This window comes from Cucumis sativus, chromosome 2 (assembly GCF_000004075.3).
Source record: "Cucumis sativus cultivar 9930 chromosome 2, Cucumber_9930_V3, whole genome shotgun sequence".
NCBI classification, from domain to species: Eukaryota; Viridiplantae; Streptophyta; class Magnoliopsida; order Cucurbitales; family Cucurbitaceae; genus Cucumis; species Cucumis sativus.
The window spans coordinates 5,601,902-5,619,569 of record NC_026656.2 but is presented as its reverse complement, the minus strand read 5'-3'; the positions used below and the strand labels follow the sequence as shown (position 1 = coordinate 5,619,569).

The 17,668-nt window shown below is 33.7% G+C and overlaps 1 protein-coding gene across 1 annotated transcript; it reads left to right on the top strand.

Annotated features, from left to right (window-relative positions):
- The first annotated feature begins 1,527 nt into the window (after positions 1–1,527).
- LOC101216698 (WD repeat-containing protein 36) lies at positions 1,528–17,459 on the top strand. Its single transcript, XM_004152810.3, has 18 exons — positions 1,528–1,840; positions 2,025–2,052; positions 2,242–2,342; positions 4,883–5,086; positions 5,826–6,069; positions 6,279–6,454; positions 7,520–7,602; positions 8,017–8,089; positions 9,485–9,550; positions 11,190–11,232; positions 13,879–14,018; positions 14,541–14,753; positions 14,871–14,955; positions 15,054–15,348; positions 15,975–16,188; positions 16,304–16,523; positions 16,632–16,846; positions 16,936–17,459. The coding sequence occupies exons 1-18, from the start codon at positions 1,715–1,717 to the stop codon at positions 17,083–17,085; spliced, it is 2,676 nt and encodes an 891-aa protein (XP_004152858.1). The 5' UTR covers positions 1,528–1,714; the 3' UTR covers positions 17,086–17,459.
- Positions 17,460–17,668: the final 209 nt, after the last annotated feature.

The window sequence follows — 17,668 nt, the reverse complement described above, 5'->3', positions numbered from 1 at the left end:
TATGGATGTTTGTGATAAATAAGCCTATAGAGATGACCCAACCATCCTTCCACAATTTCTCAATATAAAATTATCATAAGAGGCAACTATTAAGCATTATAAACTAATATTTTAATTTTTGTATTTAAATGTACTTTTGTCACCCAAGTTCTATTTTTATAACTATTTATTGGTCGGGTTAGTTGTTGAAAATGAAGAACAAAGTTGGTAGTTGGAGTTAATGTGATCGTTGTTAAGGTTGATCATAAGGTAAATGTCAATATTGATTGTTAGAGGTGGTTGGCTTGTCACTCAAGTTGATTGTTAAAGGTGGTTTATGTTAAAGTTTATTGTAGAGGTGGTTGTTGGAGGCCGAAGTTCAAGGTGGTTGATTTTAATTACCAAATGTGATTTTCACCAAAGTTTGTAGTTGTAGGTGGTTATTGAAGGTAGAAGTCGGTTGCACGAATGTGATATTGGAGTTGGTCGCAAGAGTTTGTTGTCAAAGCCTAAAATTCGTATCGTGAAGGTGGTCATCAAAGTTGATTTTCTTTGGAGTTTGTTATTTGAGATGGTTACTATAGCTTAAAATTAGTCGAAGTTGATCATAGAAAGGTTGTTGCCAGAGTTTGTCGACTGAGGTGGTTGCTAGAGCCCGAAATCGGTCGTCAAAATCGGACATGTGAAAGTGGTCATCAAAGTTGATTATCAGAATGTAGCAATGAATCATTAACGGTGGTTGATGGGTGAACCCATTAGAAACATGGAAAAGAATAGAGAAATAGGGTGAGTTGGTACAATATACCAACTCAACTCCACCAACATGTAAAGTTGGTAGGCAAAAACAATGAGTTGGTAGAACTCAACTCATCTCATGTGCCAAACACGTTTTAAGAGTTATGTATTTAACTTACTAATTAGTTTAATATGGAGGAGTTTGAACAAACGAGTAAGAAAGTAGAAGTTAAGAAGTATGAAGTTGTGAAGTGAAGTTTAAGAACTTTATATTTAAACTCTTTTGTTAAATTTTTTAAAAATAAACTTTTAAGTTGAGTTGTTGGGAACACTCAATTTTTTTATACTATAAATTAACACGTTTTCAAAATTAAACACTTCAAAAGTTAAACTAAACATCAAATACTAACACATGGACACAGGTAAGTTGAATGATAATTAAATTTACATTCACTCACTAGCTTAAACTTTTGGGTCAATGATGATTTAAATGATATTCGAATAATGTGGTCCATATTGTCATAAGTTAAAAATACTTTAAAAAACATGTCAAAATTATCAATTTTAAATAGAGTATTTTTTTCAAAAATATAAAAATTGATAAAGTATTTACATTTATATGTAAAATCATGAAAATTTTATTACAGTGTAAATATTTGTTTAAATATTATATTTCTGACCATTTTCATTTTAAATATTTTGGGGTTTTGCGATTTAAATTAATTTATAGGAAGTTTTAGTACGTAAATATAATATATAAAATTATGAATGATAATATAGGTTTGGTATTAAGGGCATTTTGGTACAAATATGACATTATTGCTTAAACCTTCGTTCTGGTCGGCGGCCACAAAACCCTGAAAGCGCCACCAAGCGTCGTTATTCTTCTTCTTCTTCTTCGTTGCCGGAAGAGAACATAGCTGAAGAAATTCCTAAAACCCTTCTTCTTACACTCTGCGTCTCTCGAGCTTCTTCAGTTCTCGGAGAGTGACAAGAGAAAATGGGAATTTTTGAACCTTACAGAGCAATTGGCTACATAACAAACAGCGTCCCCTTCTCTGTGCAGAGACTTGGAACCGAAACCTTCGTCACCGTTAGCGTGGGCAAAGCTTTTCAAGTTTATAATGTAAGATCATTCTCTCAATATACTTCTTTCCCTTGTGGAATTTTTATTATTGCGGCCCTTTATCCCCGTTAGTTGCTTGAACTGTTTAAGTTTACAAGATTACTGTTATTTTTGTTGGTTTTTCTTAGTTTAACTGTCACTTTAGAGCTTAATCGTTTTTATGTGTTTGTTTTTCTTATTTCAGTGCGCGAAGTTAAACTTAGTGCTTGTTGGTAAGTGAGTTTTTCGTTTCTTTTCCTTTTTGGTTTGAAGTTTGTTTTTGTTTTAATTTCCATTTGGATATAATTTACCCGTTTGTTTGTCTTTTGGAATTTTTTAAGGTGGGGTGTTTCTAAAATTTCTGTTTTGGGATTCACCCGTGTTTGTGATTCTACTAATTTGTGTTGATGCTTGATCTTTAGGTCCTCAATTGCCCAAGAAGATTCGAGCTCTTGCTTCCTACCGTGAGTACACATTTGCTGCTTATGGGTCTGACATTGCAGTTTTCAAGCGTGCTCATCAGGTTTGCTCACTCGGAATATGTCAATTTTTATGAAGTAAATGTTCCTGGCAAAAGATGCATAACTGCTCAGGCTCAATTCATCACTTTTTGATTATATTTAGAATGTTTGTTGATTATTAGATATGGGCTTATTTACTCATTCATGTTTAATGATTTAGGTGTACACATGTATAATTAATTCTTATCCTAGCTTGTTGAGAGTCTTCGCTCTATTAATTCGGATGGAATGGCATAATTTCCTTAATACATGGGGTTGCATGAAGGTTTTTTGTTTAAGTTTGTCTGCTGGCCTGTGAGTGTGCTGCTTTGACTATAAAAGGAAAGGAGGGGCTACAGGCTTTCTTCAAAATAAATTAAATTGATTCAGAAAATTCTCGTTGAGCTGTCTTGTATTCATTTAGATCACTTTTTAGTGAGCTGTTTTTGCTCTTTTCCTTCTAAATCATTTCATGAAAACTCAGTGGAAGACAAATTGCACTCAATAGCGAATGTTGTATGGGGAGGTTAAACACCTTCGATAAGGTTCAAAGAAAATGTTCAAGATGGTTCTTGAATCCAAGTTATTATTCAGTTTACCTAATATTCAGGATCCTTTTGGTCTACTTGGTTGAAAAGGAATGTTTAAATCTTCACAGAGAAAAAGCAATGCTTTGACCGACCTATGGAATGAATAAATTGTTTTGGCTCATGGGCTGTAAATTGTCTCCACCATTTTGTAACTACAGTATATGGCTCACCATCTCTTATAGCCCATTGGAAAAGTTTTTGTGATCTTCAAATGGACAGGTTCCAACCCCCTCCTCCCAATTTAACATAAGTGAAGTATTTTTTTATCCAAAAATTGCTATTTATTAATTTGGGGAGGATTCTCTTCACTTGTTAAGTCTCAAATCTGGGAAGGATTTTCATGACTTGTTCAACGACAAGAATTGTTGGGAAGCTCTGTGTCTGAAGTTTGGATGCACGGGGCTTAACAATTTCATTGTTAAAAAACATCTGTTGTCTACTTTGCGGTCATGGTAGGAAAACAAGAGTTTTGTGGAGTGTAATTAAGTCTGATTTGAAAGACAATTGTGGCTTTTCAAGAATAAGAAGTTTGTTGAAGGAAAGGTTTAATATGGTAAAAGTTCCATGCATCGTTGGAGTCCCTTTCCTACAGGAGGAGGTGTTTTTTATGGGCTGGATTTTTTGTTTGCCCATGTATTCCTTTGTTTTTTTCTTAATTGAAAGCCACTGTTTTTATCAAAAAAAAGAAAAAAGAGAAAAAAAGAAAAAAAGAAAAAATAGATAAGAGTTCCATGCTGTTTTTTGTGTTCTCTAAAGACTCCTGCAATAATCTGTCATGAGGTTTATTCTTGTTGCGTTGCTTTCTATAAAAAAAACAACAAGGATCCTATAAGAAGGTTCTTGTTGTGATTTCTTGTATTCATTTTTTAGATTGAGTTTAATCTCTGATGCTATTTTCCTACCATAGGAAGCTTTTAGAAGTCCCCCTAAGTAGGGGTGTTCATGGGTTGGGTTCAGGCACTTCTTAGACCAAACCTAATTGTTTGAGTTGTATATTTCTTCAACCCAAATAATCCTTATTGAATAATGAACCCAACCAACCCAACCATGAAGTATTTGGGTTAGTCAGATCACTCAATTAAATTTTTGTCCTAATATTTAAATTAAATAATTTTCATATATTGAATTAAGAATTTAAAGCAACTCAATCTCAATTTACTTTATATTATGAAAATTTTCTTTCCACGGTCTAAATTTTTTTTAGGAGTTGTTATAGCATAAATTATCTAAAAAGATCATTAAATTAATTTTTATACAATAGTATCATAAGTAGAAAAAGTCATTTTTTTTAAAACTAGTAATAAGTTTAGGTCGAGTTGGGTTGATCATGTTTTTTGGGTCATTGGGTTTTTTGAACTCGCCTACTCCTAATAATGAGTTTTTAGTTTGTAATGTCTAAATATCATTTTTTTTGGAAGAATATGTATATCCAGTTATTTTAAAGAACTATTTTTTTTTTGGATAAGAAGCATTTCGTTGATGAATGAAATTACCAAAATAGTACAATGGATACACCAATAAATAACAAAAAACGATGCCTAAAAGAGAGAATGATGCATCCAAAGGTGATCGAATGAAGGAAATATGTATTTTAAAGAATTATGTATATATTTTTGGACATATCTTCTTAGTTCTATACTAAATAAAAGAAATGCAACTGAGGTTTTTCATTCTGATAACTTCCAGATTGTTTTTGTTTAGTATGGAATTTTACTTGTTTTAGTTGTTAAATATATCCACTTTGTCATATCAATTTTCAAAGTTGTATTTTATATTCTTGCTTAATTTGTTGAGTGTCATTAGGTATAAAATTCGCTGCAGTAATGCTGAAGAATCTCTCTTTCTCTCTTTCATATTCTTCTTATGCTAAGGTCTTTTACGTGCCATGAAGATGCTCTTAGACATGGACACTTGCTTGTCATTGATTTTCTCAGGTGCCAATTCTTTAGACATATTTGATGATTGCTTTGCAGGTAGCAAATTGGAGTAGCCATAAGGCCAAGGTCAACTTGTTGCTATTGTTTGGAGATCACATCCTAAGTGTTGACATTAATGGAAATATGTTCATGTGGCCTTTCAAAGGGATTGAAGATAGTCAGTCTCCAGTTGGCCAAGTCATCTTAGGCAGAAAATTTAGTCCTAGCTGTATAATGCATCCAGACACATATCTAAACAAAGTAATTGCTTTCTTTTCCACATGGTATTTCATTTCAATTATTCTTAAACACTTCATTGCTAAGCAGTTTCAAACTTGAGGAACTTGTTTGATAAAATTGTGAATATTTTTCATGCAATAAAGTTTTATGAGATTCCCTATACCCATAAAATATGAGAAGAATCTAGAACAATATGTTGTTTAACAATGAAATTTAGTAGGATTATTGCTTCTGTTGTTTTCTGTCAGAGCCGTTGTAGAAAGCCAAGTGCATGCGGCATAAACAGTGTTTTCAAAGCTCAAGGTGCAATAGGGTGTAAGAGTCTTTCTGGGCTTAAGCACAAGGAGTTAAAAAAATGTCCAGGCTTTTCTTTTCCGACGCATTTATAGAAGTACTACACTAAGAAAAGAGAGAATAGTCAAAGTGGAAATGTGAAAAAAACCCCTAAACACAGTAAATTTTGTATTTAAGCTTTTAGTAAATTTTAGTTTTTTAGTTAATAAAGAAGAAAACCCGTAATTATTACTTTTTTTTTCCTTTAAATAATGAAAAAGCCCCAAGGCGTGGTGCTTTGAGCCTTGGGGCTGCACCAAAGGCGTGCCTTATTTTGTGAGCCTTGCCTTTTCAAAACGAGATGCTAAACCTAGGCCTTGAGCCTAGGCGTGCGTCCAGGAGGGCATTTTGGAACACTGGATATAAATAGTGTAGTACTCATTATTACATTGAAATTAAGGAACCTCAAGGATAACTGTTCGAACAGGTTATACTTGGAAGCTTGGAAGGTTCTTTGGAGCTTTGGAACATCAGCTCGAAGAAGAAACTCTTTGAGTTCAAGGGATGGAATTCATCTGTTTGCTGCTGTGTTTCATCACCTGCTCTAGATGTTGTTGCCATTGGCTGCGCTGATGGGAAGGTTCATGTTCATAACATTCGTTATGATCAAGAATTGTTTTCATTCACCCACTCAACGCGAGGATCTGTTACTGCCCTGTCCTTCAGCTCAGGTAATCACTTCATCAAACAAAAAGGATAAACTTTATCGTTGTCATTTGTCAAGTATCCAATTTTGTTCTGTCAATGAATTTGAATATTTAGAAGAGTCCATTTGTTTTGTTTTTCTTTTTTATATAATTCAATGACTTGTAATTTTCTTTTTACCAAATGATTCTTAGTGAATTAAGGTTTTCTGACTTTAATTAATATGTTTTATAAGATGGACAGCCTCTTCTTGCATCTGGAGGTTCATCAGGTGTTATAAGCATATGGAATCTTGAGAAGAGAAGACTTCAATCGGTCATTAGAGAAGCACATGATAGCTCAATAGTTTCACTTCACTTCTTTGCTAATGAACCAGTACTTATGAGTTCATCAGCAGATAATTCCATCAAAGTAAGAGAATACTATAGCCCTCTATGGGTTTCTTTTTACAATTCTTACATAATTGCAGAGAATTGCAGGACCTTATATCTTATCGAGATATATGTAAAAAGGAAAAGAATTCTAGATCCTAAATAGTAGAAACTATTATGATAACCAACCTGGATTGACCTTAGTCGATAAGAGGCATGTTAACTATAAATGGCTTAGTGAAATGGGCATGGTGGCCTGACCACTTGCTTAGAATGTACTATTTTACGAGTTACCTTAGCCACCAAATATAGAAGGGTTAAGACGTCCATTGAGGAATAGTTGAGGGAGGGGCGAATTGGCCCAAACACTGGTAAAGACATCTATCTAATGTCACTTTTTATTTATTAGGAAAATTACTTTATATAGAATTAAAATTATACAGTTTAAAATACGGACCTTAGGCATGGGGGTTTCTTTTCCTTCTTTTTTGTTATTCATCTCATTAGCGAAACATTTCTTTTGCATGCCCACGTGCGCACATATATAAAGAAATGAAAAGACGACTTTTTCTAAATATTCGTGTGTGTCAGAGTCAACTTACTTGTACCTTAGTTATTCTCATTGGACAATTGCCTCAACCCTATTACATTTAGTTACAAAGAAACTAGTGGGACATTAAATCTGAAATAGGTAAAAAGATGCGACATGCTTTTATCTATGAAGAAATAGAACATTACAGAAAGGAACGTGAGCTGCTTTTGAAGCCAACCGGGAAATTATTTTTTACCATTTTTCTGCCTGATAATCAAACTGCTTTCATCTGGTCTAAAACATTTCATTTAGCTTTCTTTTGAATTGAAAGCCCTATGTTTCTTTCCAACTAAACCTGCCAGAAGAATCTCGTCTATGGTCCTTCTCTTCTCCTGTTGTACTTCTTAATAAACACTCTTGTTTTTCTTTTTCTAATGAAGTTTGATTTAAAAACAAACTTTTCATCATTCTCATTTTTATGCCGTACAAGCCCCTCTACTTTTCTTTTTTGTAGAGATTTGTCTCTGTACTTTATCGTTTTTGGAAAATCATTCCTTGTTACTTTTTTGGTAGATGTGGATATTTGATACAACAGATGGAGATCCCCGTTTATTACGCTTTCGCAGTGGGCACAGTGCCCCTCCTCTTTGCATTAGGTGAGATGCCTTTTGTACCACACTCATTTCCTTATGTAAAGTGGGTTTCCCTTGCATTATATTGTTTGCATGTTGTTCTCACCTAAGATTCTATTTGTTGTTCATTGAGAATGTATATTTATATTTTAAACACATCAGTATATTTCTTAGGTTGAGAAAATAGCGCGCTATGTATTCCACTGATGAAAAATGAACATTTCTTGATCTTTTCTAATTAAAATAACAAGTTTGAATTACAAAAACTAAATTTTAATTTGTTGAAAAATGCCCTGGCACTTCAATTTTTTATTATTAATTTTCTACATTCTTGCTTTTATTTTGTTTACGTGCTTTTAGGTCTTACTTGGGCTTTCCTTTTAAGTGATACAATTTATGTGATATCTCCTCGATTCACATTTTTCTTATTTATCATAGGTTTTATGCGAATGGGAGACACATCTTATCTGCCGGTCAGGATCGTGCCTTCAGGCTTTTCTCTGTAATCCAGGTTAGTTCTTTTAACAATGGAAAGAGGACAAATATGGTTGTTATGATGGATTTAGCCTCTATGCCAGTAAGAAATGATATGTTAAAGTGGATATGTTTACTTTTGCATCCTTTATGTCATTGTTTTTTGTTATGATATATATATATATATATACATATGTCCTTTATTGTAATTTTACTTAGTCTCTAGGGTTTAGTTTATTCTCTATATAAATATGTAACATTGCTTTGACTCAATGAGAATAAGACATATACGTTTCTGAATTCTAAATTACATTTTTATCTGTCATTCAGGTAAGTTCTTAATTTGTGGTGAGTTGGACGTGATATCTTTCATTTGTAGTCTGCGAGTCTCATTTATGATATAAGGACTGCAATTTGGGAGGAATTGAACGATACTTTTGTACTGACATTTTCTATTTCAAAACTTCAACTGAATTTCTTCTATCATCTTCCAAAAAGAGACTTTTGAATGTTTTCTCAATTGTCCTTGACGGAAAGTTCATCAATCTCTATATCAACTAAATGCTTCAGATATCTAGTTGTTCATACTAACATTAGATGCTTCATCAAGTTCGATATCATCAATAAATGGAGAGGATATAGGATCCGTAGTAGTGGTAGAGCTAATGATACTTTTGGTTAAAGTGGCATTTGAGTCATTTGACCTTAGAGTAGTGATCACTGAATGAGTCTATGAGTTGGTAGGTTGTGAAGGTGGCTATTGTAACTTCGGTGAGGCAGTGAGGAGCCAAGCACATGCTTCTTTCAAAATTTGTGAATCAATCATTGAATTTTCTTGGACACAAGAGTAGATTTTCTTTGGAGTACAATGGAGAAGGTAGGCCAAGTATTTTTCTTTCTAGAGACATGGATTGTAGATTTAGAAACCTGAATAGACAACTGAAAAGATTGAGCATTACTAGAAGAATGTTGCATAGCTTGAAGGAAAGAAACCAATTAGTCTTCATGGACAAAGGATAGGCCCTTCAATACTTCTTTTTGACTTTGTCATTTTGCTAAATCTTGGAATAAAAGTTCAAATCTTTTTGTTTCATACTCATAGACATCCCTTCTTTAGAACTGGGGTAACTTATTGTATTACCATCAATTGTAAATCTGTTTTGCAATTTCTTAGATCAATGTAATTGTTTTGTATGTAAATAAAATGTCATGGGGTTTGAACGTGGATTTTATTTGCAGAGTAATTAACTATAATTTTTAAAAGTATTTTTGAAGAGAAAAGGAAGTCTCATTTTTGGAATCTTACTTGAGCTACTTCAGATATTGGGATTTTTGTAATTTCAGCCTCTGAACTCTTTTTACCGATTTCTGCATGCTCAATTTATAATCTATAGACTTCAATGCTCATCCTCTTGCTGTAAATTCTGATTAGGATCAGCAAAGCAGGGAGCTTTCTCAACGGCATGTCTCTAAACGTGCGAAGAAACTAAAACTGAAGGTATGGTTCAAATGAAATTGTTGTAATTTCTAGGCAATTGTATTTGTTGGTAGGCTTGCAAATAACATCAACTGATCTGGCATTGTGATTGTTTCTTCTGTTTTGTTTACTTGGTGGTCCTGGTATACCTTTCATAAATAATTGGATCGAACCACCAGCCACTAGTAATTTATGCTTTACAAATGATCTTTTATGATTACCTCATGGTTAAAATTGTTGTGGTTTGAAACATTATTATATTCTGTATTCTAAAATTATTTACGAGAACTTTATTTATAATGTGGGAAAGATAGAAGAATAAGAAAGGCTAGTCTTGAGAAGTTCCTTAGTGATTAAGGGGTTGTTAGGGTATGTTCTTGAGAACTATTTCATAATTGTTTATTAGATTGACCTTTTTAACTTATTTCTATAAATTGCTTTTAATTCTATATCTTTCTTTTTTGAAACAGAGACAAACTTCTTTATTAGTAGCATACTTAAGGTACAAGAGAACTATACCATGAGCATAGTAGAGAAGCTTAGAGAGTGAGAGAAAAGAGAAGATCAATAGGCTTACCCAGACCTCTCAACTAGGTTAGATACTCCCTTAGCACCATCATCATATCCCGAAGAGAAACAATGGTCATATAACGACCAAATATAGCACTACAAACCAGCCAAACTAGACAAAATTTAAATGAAAAAGAAACATAAAAGAAAAGAAACCGAATACACTGAAAATCTAAAATCCGTATCCTCTCTTAAGCTGAATGGTGGATGAATGCAGTTCAATTGAGAGAATATCCTGAATTGAATAATCTCTGAATTCAACTCTCATGGAACACCATGATGCTACATTCTTTTTTGACATGTCCAAGTTGTCAAACCAACTCCTTTCTTTATTGTGAAAAATGTGCTGATTGCGCTCAAACCAAATCTCAAGCAGCAGCGCTTTAGCCATATTAATCCAAATTAGGACGGTTTCTTTGATAACAAGGTCCCCTTTTGCAGCTGAAGCATATTGGAGCTTAGGGATCCATCAAATACCCATGCAATTTTGAACAAAGAAAGAATGCTATTTCAGCGTTTAGAGTAGGGGCAAAAAATGAATAAGTGTAATAAATCCTCGTTGTCTTTTAAACAGAGAGGACAAAACGACGGCAGCAAGCATTCTATATCTATTTTTGGGGAAATATCTTAAATTTGTTTATGTGCGTTTTGTGTTTTTGTTTTGATTTTTTAAAAAAATTATTTTATTGATTTGATGAAGTAGAATATAAAAGAAATTTATATATGTAGATAATTACAAAAAATACTTTAGGTAGTCAAGTTGTAATTGGAAAATGAGAAGATAATTTACTACCACCACAAAGCTAATAAGGAAGTCGATTTGATAAATGTATATATGGTTTGGTGCTTATCAGAGAATGCTTCATATTACAACCATAAGGTCCAAAAATAAAAAGCTGTTTCAAAGTTTCACCAAAGAACCATGATCTTCTTTAATGGTTGACCAGGGAGGGAGAAGGAGAGAACTGCGTTGATATCCCTCGATCTTTAAAGGATTTTTTCACTAAGTTTTTTGTGTTGACCTATTTATTTTCAATAATAAATCAAAAGGGGTTACTAACTCTTGTTAGTTTTATTTATGCTATTTCAGGAAGAAGAAATAAAGTTGAAGCCCGTCATAGCTTTTGATTGTGGTAAGTTCCTTCTTCCAAGTGTTATTTTTCTTCCTAGTGGGTCGTTAATGTGTCATACTGATCCTCCATTTCCTTAACGTTACATTAAATTATCACGATACAGATGCTCCAGACAAAGTCTGGTTGTTTATTCACTTTTTCTCCAACCTTTAGTTTTGCTTCTACGGTTAATATCATTATCCGACTCATCATGATTTTTATTTTCTCATTAAAATTTAGCTTTCGACATTCATGTTTTACTTTCATCATGATACTCTGATCCATGTCACAGGATGCTGCATTCTAATGGATTATTTTTTGATAGAACATGCTTTGTTATAACTTCTAAATTTAGTCTAGTCTTTTTTTTTTTATAAGAATCATTTAAATTGTTGCAATCCACGTATAGTACAATCTGATACTTGCTTAGAAAAAAGAGGAACTTTTTATTCACATAGACTAGGAAGCACAGAGACACGCGACACAGCGACACAACGATGCTGACATGGCGACACCATTTTTCAAAAAAGTAGGACATGACATGTCGGGGACATCTCGATTCTTTTAGTAAAAAAAGTTAAATATACGTCATGCATATAAACATATTGTGAAATATTCCAATTAAAAACATCAAAATATCAAGTTTAGAGCCATAAAACATAAGTTTTAGTAGAGTAGTTTGTTCAACACAAGAAAAGCCAAAAGGTGAAAGACTAAACTACAAAATAAAATCAAGAACATGTCTTCATTCTTCACCAATGATCTCTTGAGAATCTTGAACTTGAGCCTTACCACTAACATCGGTAAAAGCTATAGCTTCTAATTTTGATTCGTCCAAAGATAAACTAGCCACCTCAAGCAGTCCTGCATCTTCAAATGAATCAAACGAATCCCCAACAATTTCCCACATTTCGGTCTCTTCTTTGAGATATTCAGGAGTTCTTCCTGATAAAAGACGTAGATTGCCATGCATGTACATCAAATCTTCTGCATTTTGTGGTGTCACCTTGTTTCTTCTCGTGGAGTGCACAAAATGAATATGTACTCCAATTTCTCTCACAACACAAGGAGAATGAAGGGCAAATAAGTAATTTTTCTCACAACACAAGGAGGATGAAGCTAGTGACGCCAAAGTTGGAGTAATGGCACCATTTCGGAGGCATATTATATCTATTACGAACGGATTCATGATCAGCAAATTGTTCACACGTTGTAGAGAAATTGGCACATTCAATGTTCACTTTCGTGCGCTCATCCTCTGAACAAAAATATTTCTTAATACACTTTATCCTCTCTCTTGCTACCTCTAAGTCTTGATGTGGTGGGACTCGAGACTTGTCTTCTTGAAGCCGTTGTGCGCTATAATACCTAAATAAAATTTTAAAGTAGGCCAAACTTAGAGTATGCTTAGGAATTGAAAAATAAAATAAAGATCCAATATGACTTATATTCCTTGGATTTAGAGAATGTGCCAAACAATGGTGATGAGTGTTATCTTAATTTCATCGATCAGTCAAAATTTGATGCACCACGTGATAAAAAGATGAAAATTCATCATGCGGTTTCCTTCATGTTTATAGATTTCCAATTTCACTTTTCCTATCATGGTGTCCCACATATCATATACCAAATGGAGGCTATAGCTTTTACGGATGTTAGTGGTGAAGCTCAAGTTCAGGATTCTCAAGAGGTCATTGGAGAAAAATGAAGACATGTTTTTTTATTTTATTTTGTAGTTTTTTACCTTTTGGCTTTTGTTTTGTTGAACAAACTACTCTACTAGAACTAGTTACGTTTTATGGCTCTAAACTTTTTTTTTAAATGTTTTTAATTGGAATCCGTGTTATGTAATATCAAATATGTTTATATGCATGACATATATTTAATTCTTTTATTAAAAAATTGACGTGTTCTCGATGTGTCGTGTTCTACTTTTCTGAAAAATGGCGTGTCGTCGTGTTGCTTGTCGGTATTTGTGCTTCTTAGGGTAGGAGGAAAGAAAGCTTTTCTGTGTTTTTTAATTATGTACCTCATCATCCCCTTAAACAAAGACCCAATAATATGATATCCAAAAACAATTTAAACAAAGACCCAATAGATAAAGTACCAAAAGGAAAAAGAAAATAGAGAAATTAGATTATAATCCACCCACATCCTAGACCGATGGAGGCAGAGCTTATAAAACACCCTAATCAGCATTGACCAAGTAACATAACTATTTGAACAAAATGCTCCAATAAGGTGCTAAAAAGCAATACATAATTGAAGTTCCTGATATGCTCTCTTTTATACCGCCATTTTTCCATTTGCATTCAATGGAAAATTCAAACAAAAAGCATCAACCTTAGCATAGTCGGACTGGTTAAGGTATTTACCATCGATTAATCAATAAGAAATCAAAGGCTTGAATCCCCTTCTCCACATATTAAATTAAGTTAAATTAAAAAAGTTATTATAACTACAAAACGTTTGCCAGGTAGAATGGACCATCAATGAAATTCTTAAGTGAAATGTTCAAATATCCCTTAACAATTTTGTAAAATATTTAATCCAATTCTAAGCTGTATCAATATTCCAAGCTTTATCTTCACTTGTAATTGTGTTTTCATTTGGTGTCACTTAGATGATGTTAAATTTAATAATGCACTTCTCTTTAATTTGTTTCAGCTGAAATTAGAGAACGGGACTGGTGCAATGTGGTTACATGCCATGTTGATACTCCACAAGCATATGTATGGAGACTTCAAAACTTTGTTCTTGGTGAGCATATTTTGAAACCATGCCCAGAAAACCCGACTCCCGTTAAGGTATGTTTCAAAATGATGTTCCTTTCACCCTGTTTCTAGGCAACTATATGTTATTTGATATATAGTTTAGGAGTTAAAAGTGATATATGCTTCAGATTACCTGATTTATTCATGTTTTGTTATTTCTATAATGGTTGAAAGTGTAATAATTCTGTTAACCTAACTGTTCCGAGATATGAAAAATAATCTATGATAATTTAAGATGAAAACTGGGAATGATGAGTTGAGGAAGGGCGTATTTCTCTTATTTTGGTGGTAAATTGTCTATTGGGCTTATCTGATGTTTGCGTGGATCTGGAGATGTGTGCATGTTCCCTGATTCCAAATGCATGTACTTGCATACTCTTTATTTTTAAATCATCAATTGAAATCCCTAAAACTTGATATACTTCTAGTGTATGATTACTTCATAATGAAAGGATTTTGATTTCTGAACATTTTTAGTCCCTTTGATGTCATGCAAATGTAGTATTTATTTCTGTTGACAAAAAACCCTATATGATATACTTCATCTTGTAACAGGCTTGTGCAATCAGTGCATGTGGAAATTTTGCCTTCTTAGGGACAGAAGGTGGTTGGATTGAGCGATTCAATCTGCAATCAGGTGCTAGTAGAGGTAGTTACCTGGACAAAATGGAAGGTGGAAGCTGTGCACATGTTGGAGAAGTTGTTGGTCTTGCTTGTGACTCTACAAATACCCACGTTATAAGTGCTGGAGTTCATGGAGATATAAAGGTTTCTATTGCATGCTCTTTAACTTAGCAACCAACTGAAACTTGGGGTATCTCAGAGGTTAGTTTGGATTTATCAAAATATATGAAAGCCTCATCTTTTTACTGTCTTATGTTACAGGTTTGGAATTTCAAGGAGCGTGATCTAAAATCCAGATGGGAAATTGGTAGTTCTGTTGCGAAGATTGTCTATCATCGAGTAAATGGTAACTTCCTTCTCCTCAAGATTCAAGTTCGACCTTGATGATACAGTTTCCTTGTGGTTGCATCATGTTTTTAATCTGTTTTTAAAATTAAATTTCAGGACTTTTGGCAGTTGTAACGGATGATTTGGTTATCCGTCTGTTTGACATTGTGGCTTTAAGACTGGTTCGGAAATTTGAAGGTCATACCGATCGCATTACAGATTTGTCTTTCAGTGAGGATGGAAAATGGCTTTTATCATCTAGTATGGATGGAAGTCTTAGAATTTGGGACGTCATTTTAGCAAGGCAAATAGATGCACTACATGTTGATGCCTCAATTACTGCGTTTTCCATTTCTCCAAATATGGATATTTTGGCAACTACGCATGTAGATCAAAATGGAGTATACCTTTGGTAAGTTATCTTGATGGTGATAGACATACTAAATTAGTTGCTAGGTAAACAAGGAACGGTATAAATGGGGAGAACTTTTTTTAGTATTATTGTCTGGTATGAAACGGACTTATTTTATTTTAACATTGATACTTTAATCACTGTTTTTTGTTTGTTAATTTTGAAATTCATATGTAATCCTTTTGGAACTGTTTTTATTTTTTCCTAATTTAACTAAATTTGACTTCTTTCTTTGTGATCTTTAATCGGAAACCTTCCAGTTAATGATACAAACGTTGAAAGATGGTAAATAGAAAAAATTTGTGAAAGAGACTTAAAGTGAGCCTGCCCCCGTATGAAAGTAAGCCCCAACACCATACCTTGAGCGAAATTGATTTGATGATACATGATAACTTAGAAGTTAGTCGCACATTTTAGGTAATATTTACTATTTAGTTACGTAGATATAATGAAGACATGCTTAAAGATCAGAACTTCTCAATGTTCTTGATGGTTGGTTAGAAGAGTTCACCAGAGGGAAAAAAAGTGATAGTCAGAGAGCTAGAACGTATTTCCGCTGGCTTCTCTTTCGTTCCTTCTGTAAGACTGCTCAAAATTTATGATTCCGTTTTTTGTTAATATTTTAGGGTGAATCAATTAATGTTCACTGGTTCATCAAACGTGAATACCCTTGCAAGTGGAATGGAGTTTGAAGATCGTGTTGAAAATCCTTCAAATCTTCCTGAATCTAAAGATTTATCATGCTTAAGCATCTCCACCCAGCAAATTCCAGATTTAATTACGCTTTCACTGTTGCCCAGAAGTCAGTGGCAGAGCTTGATCAATTTGGACATAATAAAGGTATCATTTTATTGTTACTTGATTCCCCCACCACACAGGCCACAGCAGCAAAGAAAGAAAGAAAATTCATTTATGTGCTAATGCCTTTTTATGTTCTTGAATTTTCTACTTGCAGGTCCGTAATAAACCAATTGAACCTCCAAAGAAACCTGAAAAGGCTCCTTTCTTCCTGCCATCTCTTCCTTCTCTCTCTGGAGAAATACTATTTAAGCCTTCGGAGTCAGCAAACAAAGAGGGAGAGGAAAAAAGAGTTGATAGTGAACAACAAAAGAAATCCGATATAACATCATCTCAATTCTTGCAGCTTCTTGAATCTTCTTCTGAAACAAAGAACTGTACGTCAATAGAATGTTTGCATTTCTTTTCCTATAATTTATTTGAGATTGTTTATGCTTTAGCTGTAAACTTGGAAGTGTTGCTGATTTTGTCCCTATTTTTCTCAGTCTCAGCCTTTACTGATTACATAAAAGGTTTATCTCCATCAACATTGGATTTGGAACTTCGCATGCTGCAGATTATAGACGACGATGATCATCAAGAACCTGCAAACAGACCTGAACTTATTTCAATTGAACTTCTTCTTGATTATTTTATACACGAAATTACTTACCGCAACAACTTCGAGTTCATACAAGCCTTGATCAGATTGTTCCTGAAGGTACAGACTTTATTAAGGAACTGATGGGAAGGTTTTTGTTAATGAAAATACATCTTAATTAATAATGGCTGCATATTCTTTTTGGTTAGATACATGGCGAAACGGTTCGATGCCAGTTGACATTGCAAGAGAAGGCTAAGAAACTCCTAGATGTTCAGACTTCAGTGTGGCAAGGTTTGGATAAATTATTCCAATCCTCTAGATGCATGATTACTTTTCTTAGCAATTCACAGTTTTAGGCTGGGGTAGTGAGTTGGGTCAGATTTTCTAAAATACATACCCGACCAGGGTCGAAAACCCCTAGTTCTAGATGCTGTGACCATGGCTCACATGGAATCACGAAAGATCATTATTTATTGCTGTTGTAGATTAGCTTTTCTTTTCTTTGTTTTTTTTGGGGAATACATAGCGGCTTAAACTAGAGAGAGGGAACTTTGTTTTAGCTTAATTAATATCTACAAATATAGACGAGTTAATGAGAGGATGAGTATAAGGTGTAAATTGTATAACATTATTCAATTTTGTCTAACTTTAGTAGGGTTCATTGAAATTCCTTTTCCATTAATTGTGTGCTTCTACATTTTTGGAGAAACTTCTTCCAACATTATTTGTCTATCATTATTTTTTGTCTCTGCCTTCTGTGTCTAAAATACTTACTTCTAACCACAATATTTGGTACAATGACTGCTTGTGTAACTTCATAAAGCTTGAAGAAAAGAATCATGAACATATTACACTTGGCCTTTACTCCAACTTTACTTGAACAGTGAACAAGATCTACTCTATTGGTTGTACAATTATGTCCTCAAGTTTTCACTAAGG